This window comes from Pistacia vera, unplaced genomic scaffold (assembly GCF_008641045.1).
Source record: "Pistacia vera cultivar Batoury unplaced genomic scaffold, PisVer_v2 Contig852, whole genome shotgun sequence".
Taxonomy (NCBI): domain Eukaryota; kingdom Viridiplantae; phylum Streptophyta; class Magnoliopsida; order Sapindales; family Anacardiaceae; genus Pistacia; species Pistacia vera.
In genome coordinates this window covers 310,049-317,370 of record NW_022196726.1, presented here as the reverse complement: position 1 = coordinate 317,370, position 7,322 = coordinate 310,049, and the positions used below count along the sequence as shown (strand labels likewise).

At 34.9% G+C, this 7,322-nt stretch overlaps 1 protein-coding gene across 1 annotated transcript; it reads right to left on the bottom strand.

The window, feature by feature from the left end:
- Nucleotides 1-4,730: 4,730 nt before the first annotated feature.
- Nucleotides 4,731-5,904, bottom strand: LOC116118660. The gene has a single exon (XM_031404646.1). The coding sequence runs from the start codon at nt 5,674-5,676 to the stop codon at nt 4,819-4,821; it is 858 nt and encodes a 285-aa protein (XP_031260506.1). The 5' UTR covers nt 5,677-5,904; the 3' UTR covers nt 4,731-4,818.
- Nucleotides 5,905-7,322: the final 1,418 nt, after the last annotated feature.

The following is a 7,322-nucleotide window of genomic DNA, read 5'->3' as shown; positions in this document are numbered from 1 at the left end:
AAAAATACCCAGAGTCCATTCGGAGTCTCCCATAAAGCCATAATGCATCTCCAGAGTCTATTTTATCATATCTTGATACATATTTTAATTAAAACATGGCCAATATAGTTTTCTTCTACCAGGTATCTTATATAGAGAAAAGATAAAAAGTTTAGAAAGAAAAAAATTATTGCTGGCTCCAGGAATTCCAGATTGCAGGTATTCTTTTGGAGCACATTTTCAGTTTCGCAACTCTGTATTGATTGGTTTGAGAATAAAGTGGAAGATAACAGAAACAACAACAATGGAGTCAAATATTTGAACTGTCACTCTCCTTCAAAATCCAAGAGCTACAATTCACCCAAACCCACTGGGATTCAGTATCACTATCTGATGTTATCCCATGACTTTGGCCCAGATAACATCATTATCTTTCAATTTTGTGTTCATTCAATTAAACATAAGCATGCATCCATGATAGAGAGAAGAGTTGCTGGTATCAATTTATTGGACCCCCCTTACATGATTTGTCTAATCTAATCTTTACGTTGCTGTTACTTTCTCTTTGATTTTTCTTTTCTTATCTCAATGGTATACATCTAATATGTTCATACAGTATGAACCGCAAATAAATTGTAATGATTTTATTTCCCTTCCTTTATTTGATTTTCTCATTTATTTAGGGTTCCATATTAGGAATTTAAGTAGTTTTCAATTATTCTTTTTTTAATGACCGGGAGTATTTGGGCCAGCTTACGCGCACTTTAACTAATCTCTCGGGACCTGAAACTATATTCTGGGTAAGTGCTCCAGTAGTTACCCCTATTAGCAATCGAGAAGAGACTTGAATTTAAGACCTCTTGAATAATACACCCAAGAGTCTCTATTGAACCACTCAGCCACCCAGAGGTAGTTATATTTTTCAAATTTTATTTGGAATTTAGTTTATTTGAGGAGGTTTTAATTTAGATAAGCTTTGTTTTCTTATTTAAGTTGTATTTGCTTTCCTTTTTCATTGGGATTACTTTAATTACCATTTGGAATGGTTTACAATAAATAGGTTTGTTATGTTACAAACAAAACAATGACTTTTCAATAAAATTTCTTGGTAGTTCCTTTGCAAATTGTTTTGTCATAGATTCAACATCTTCTCGTGGATTCGAGATTTATTATTCATGGATTCGAACGTATCAGTGTATTCGAACCGTTATGCTAGAGCGTATTTAGTGTCAATCCAAATTCGGCTGGATCAATTAGAGTCAAATTGATCCATAGTAACAACACTTGAAGTTTTAGTTGTGTCATTTCATTTTTTTGTTTTTGGAGCTTAGTTGTTGTAATGCAATTAGAAATTCAACTTATTAATGAACCTAATAATGAAACTGCTGAGACATCAACTCCAACTCTCTAGTAATTTCATTATGAAAATCAAGATTTTTAGTCTCTTACAAATCTTTCTGCACTAATTTTAACTAACATTAGTATGTAGCTCTCTCATTAGTGAATATCGTATTATTTATAGTTGGTAGATGTAATTAAGTCAAACCCCTTATGTTTATTGAAATAGCAATAACTACCCACTAGTATGGGAAATTAGACTATAACCCCATTTTGTTGGAATATATATTAAAAATAGAAATGACATTTTTAACCTTTCAATATAAGTTAGAAACTCAAATATTAGCCAAAACATCCCACCCTAGAAGGCTCCGTCACGGTGGAGACTCGAACTTGAGAAATTGGAATAAACTCCCTTTCACTAGACCAAACCTTTGGAGGTATTCATATTATTTTCCTTGAAACAGATTTTATTAATTGGTGTCGAATAATGTTTATTTTAACAATAATAGGTGTTAATAAACAATAACTAGCCTTAGAATTTTCTAGTTAAGAGTAAAAATGTTGGTATCCTAATTCTCAACAACCATCTTAAAAGAATTGTGTTATATTGACCTCAAAATCAATTTCATGGGATATGTCGTTTACTACATATCCCATGAAATTTGAAGTCGTCCAAATAATATGACGGACCCATGCTGAAGAAAAATAATACAGTTATCAAAGGATGTGCATCGAATTCGTGTACCGAATGATGTGGCGCAATCCTGACCATCGATTAATATTAATTCAAATATTAATCGACGGTCAAGATTTCGTCACGTCATTCGGTGCGCATCCTTCGGTGATTGTAGCATTACTCCATACTGAATTGCTTCTTTCCATGGTTGTTCAAAAAGTCAAGGTCATGGTCCCCAATGTTGAAGAACAATTGATGATAAGCATATGAGATGTGTTTTGGGTTTGATTGTTTTTGTTTGATTCCAACTTAACACTTTGTAAATGAATGTTTTCAGAGAAAATTAAGGTTATCTCGTGTCAAACATTAGAAACCAAATGCTACCAACATTGCTCTTTCCTTCTCCATTTCGTTGCTTTTCTTTTAACAATTATTTTGTTGGGAATTATGTGTATGTGTATGCTTTTAAGCCACAAGTCAAATAACAACCTTTTCTTAATGATAATAACATAAAGCATTGAATTTATATAGTTACTCCTCTTACTTGATTTTACTTCAATTTATTGATCTCATCTTTTACGAGTAAACGGCATATTTCCACCCTAGGTTTGGCGAAATCTAAAGTTAATATATCTGGTTGTATTTATTTCAGATTTTCACCTCTTAAACTAACATTGTTAGTGACTGTTAGAGATGGTTTGGAAACAGTAAGTGAGATCGGCAAGTGAAGGTATGAGTTTTGTAGAGCAAGTTGTGGGAAGTCTAACGGTGGTCTCAGAAGTGATTTTAGACTTCGTAATCCACTAGAAAAAGCCAAAAACTGTCGACTTAGATGTTGCTAACATCAGCCATTTTTTGCTAACATGAAAGAAAATGTTAATGCACTTTAACGTGCTAACTTGCGCACATTACAGTAAAAAGTTGAAAATATATTAAAATAAAGGAAACGCACATTACAGTAAAAAGTTGAAAATATATTAAAATAAAGGAAACGAATATTACTTTAAAGATGAGAATCTATAATAAATGCAACTAAGAGTATCAATATAGGATTTTGTTAAACCTTGGGTGAAGATATGACCTTTGCTCCATCTCTAATATGGCATTACTTGTTTAGGCCGCATCTTGGATTGAAATTGTAAAAATATGTGCAGGCCGAAACTCAATTGAATGAAATTGATGTCATGGATAAGACCCAAGCCCAACCATGGTAAGGTCCATCAAATCAAACGAAGTAATGCCTATTTCAGATAAAGCAATTATGTTCTATTATTTACTAAATTTTAATACCAATTAATCCATCTTAATCCAGCCATTCAAAGTTTTGTATCAAAATCTTAAACTACTCTCATGTTAATTTTTAATATTAATAAGTCAAAAACTGTACATGAAGGATTTATATAGTGAGTTAAAAAGTGAGGAGCAAATTGAGGAATTTGGTGAAGTTGAAGATGGTGTCACCACCACCGATCACTATCCCGAAAGATGGTAGTAGTTGTGGTGACGGGGTTTCTGCTCAAGTTGATGTTCAAGTTTTTGTCACTCTCAAACCAAACAAAATGGAAGCAGACAATGGAGTCCCCATGAATTAAATTTGTTGCCTTTGTTTCGCTTATTTAGATTGGCCTCCCAACATTCCCACTCACATGCAGAGGATAAGCCTTATTCAGAAACTCCTTTGTGCCTATCTATACACATTGGCCGTTGCCAACCTTTTTCTTAACTCTCATTAACTCTTTGTTTGCTGCCCACCGTCCACGGTTGCCAGCCATTATCAACACAACCAAGTCTTTACTTTTTTGCTTCTTTTTCTTTCTCAATTCCCATAGATTTTTCAGTCACAAAAGTACCATATCTACAAAGCAATAAACAAATCCCTCACTGCTCAATTACCAACTACAATCAACAGAAATCATAAGAAACACTTATGGGTCCCTAAAGAAATGGATCTGCCTTCATCATAACAACATAGAAGAGGATGCCCAGTTGCCCAAACCCAAGTGCCTCTCTCAAAATCTACATTACCCACTTTAATTTGAAACCAAATGTCTCCTTCAAAGAAAGGTACCCTAAAGCTAAGTATATCTCCTTCAAAGAAAGGTACCCTAAAGCTAAGTATACTTCTTCTGGTCTTTGTTCTTCATTAGGGTAACGTACCTTCATTTCTACGCATAAGATCCAACTTAAGTATCCTAGATGTCAGAAACATAGGGCACCTAACTGGTCTTGAAAAAAGATTAAATTACAGAGAAAAGAAAATTATTACTCGAAAGAGGGTTCCAGCCAAAAAGAATCATAGAAAATCGCATCCATTGACATTCATGAAAATAGAAGAGAATAGAATAAAGCAAATTTAAAGTTCATAATAGTAAAGCATATAATACCTATAATTTAATCTTTTCCCACTTACTATCAAAACTCAACATTCCATTGGCCCACTTCACCTAATCACATACTTAAATTCTAAGCAAAAATTAATCACCCAGAAAGTTAATAGTTATTCATGAACATATTTTTCCTGAAGTGACTTCTTGCCGGCAACTACATACACAATCTAGCCAAATTAAGAAACAAACATAAGAGTAAAAGAAAAGGGAACGTTTCATTCAATATAGAGGGACCAAACTTACCATATTCCAGTACTGAATTTAATACTATATCGGCATCACAAAAATAGAACAAATTTGTTTTTTCCCTCTAAATTTTTTTTTTTTTTTTTTTTTTGTGGGGGAGGGGGGGAGGGGCTCTTGGCTCGGAAATTAAAAAAACAAAGAAAGAGAAAAAGAAAGTGATTGAAAAATAAAAAATTCATATTTATTGACCTAAGCATTCGGACTCCAAAGGGACCACAAACGAGAATTGAATAACCCTAACACGTCCGGCAGCACTTTTCTAGCCAAACCCTTGTGGTTGCAGCTACCTCCCGCCGCCGTTGTCTGCATGACCTCTGTCGTCGTCTCGTCCTCCGCTGGCTTAGATTCACCGGAAAACTCCATCACCTCATTCTCCTCAAACTCTTTTGTAGGCGAATTCACGGGTGCCACGTCGTCTTCCAAAAAAGCCTCGTCGGGAACAACAACGTTAATGGTGGGTTGTTTGGAGTCTTCAACTTGTTTTTCCGGAACAGAACTTTCGGGTTGACCCAGGAGGAGGACATTGAGAACTTGGTTATTGTTATTATCGGCACCAAAACGGCGCGCTGTTTTGTCTCTTCTCTTGGCTTTCCCATTTTTCTTCGATTTTTGAGCTTCACCGTTGGTCAAGTGGTCTTCAAAGGCTTCAATGGCTTGGTGAATGAGCTCCCGGTTCGGAGAAGAATCCCATCTGAACCAGTAACTGGTATAACAGTCAAAACAATCGCAATCAAACACAGGAGGCTTATGAGTAACAGTGCTGCCGTTGCCGTTGTTGTTGCTACCATTTGCAGCAGTCTTCTTTGAAGACTTCCTCTGGATGATTGATGAAGACGACGTTGTAGCTGTTGTTTTGATCGACCTGGTGATAAGATAAGCCAAAACCTCACGGTCCTCAAGAGGGAGGACGGTTGCAAGAGCAATAATGGCAGCAGGGAGAAGCTTCAACCCAGAAAGATAGTCTCCGTTTGCAGAAGAAGAAGAAGAAGAAGAAGAAGAAGACGGAGAGGGAGATGGGTATACTTTACCTTTGTTCTTTATCTTCATGTTTGCTGTTGCTGTTTCTTTTCTTCAAAGATGAAATGGAGTTTTTGTACTTTGCTTGGTTTATCTTTATCTTTTCTATGTAGTACTGAGGTTTTTTTTTTTTCTTTTTTATTCAAAATGAATTATTTGGTGCGGTGAGAGTGAGAGAGATGAAACAGTGGGTAGGGTTTTGTTTATTTAATAGGTTAATGTTTTTAATTTACTTAATGAACAAGGCAGGCAGGAGGGAGGAGGAAGAGAAAGAGAAGGTACGTCGGGCAGAGGGAGAGGTCACCGTTCCTTGTTTTTGAGGTTTACGTGTCACTGTGGGCGCGTGTGGGAGACGGTCATTGTGTGTTACATGTTTTTAGTACCATGCTTAATCAAGAAAACTGTACGACATCGCAGCTAAGTATAGAATTAGAATATGTTCCTTTCTCCATCTTTTTCACCTCCTCCACTTTCAATGGCGAATAAAATTGTAGTCAAATTCAATACTTCTCTCAGTAAGAATTTATTTTCTAATTTTAATTAATTTAGAAAATTCCATTATATTTGTATATTTTTTCTTGTTTTCTTAATTGTTTTTAATCATTCCATTAGTATAGAGTTCTTATTGTGCAGTAAATTCGAATAAAGAAATTCTTTGTCAAGAAATAATAATTTCACTTTAGCAAAATGATATAATGCGATACGGGCAGTAAAATTAAAGTTCAGATATCCATTTGTTTTCTTGTTTAGAAGATTCAGTGTTTATTTTCAATTCAAACTTGTAATGGGTTCTATATAAAATTACTTATTTTTGCATTATAAGCAACTGAACCATTTTAAAGACTTATTTTTGTCCATTGTGTTTTACGTTTAATAACTGTTTATATCAAATCACTTTGTCTCATCGTTGATCTATCAGGATTATGTAAGCTTCTGACGTGGTTCTAACACTGTCAATTATGTATTTTTTGTTATTGTGATTTCTTGCATTAACTTATTATGTTACAAACTAATTTTCAATTGGGTATTTCATTGTGAAACTCAAATCATCCTGGTTTAGGTCCAAGAAACTTCTTATGAATTTAATATTTTTTTTGCTTTGGGCATGAGTTTCATATTCCTCAAAATGTAGAGGTACAACTTCATCCAATAATTGACCCTTAATTAAGTTAAGTAATTAAAATAATTAAAATTCTTCAATAATTAACCTGGAATTGGTTAATTTACAGCCCAGCGAATCCTGAACCAAGGCGAGACCAGGCCCCCACACACACACACACACACACACACTTGCGAAGATCCAATGAATTTGGCGCGTGGAGATTCGCTGCCGAGGGACGGAAGTGGCGTAAGACTCTGCGCCACGCACAGGTACAGGTACAGCTAGTATTTGACCTTTTTAGCATCAAATAAGCACAGACACTTTCAACATCAATTTAATAATAAACATTCAAATTTGAGGGGTAAATTAGTGATGAGTAAGCAAATATGGATAAAGACAACCGACCAAAAAGTAGTGAGGATAGAAGGGTGTGAAAATTTTATAAGGTGGAAGAGAGAGGTTGAGAGCTCGAGGAGATGTAAGAATTTGATTGGTCAAACTGCAAAAATGTGTTTACTTTTTTATAAAGAGTCTTATTGTTTTATCACTTTGATTCGTTTTTTGCGTTTTACAC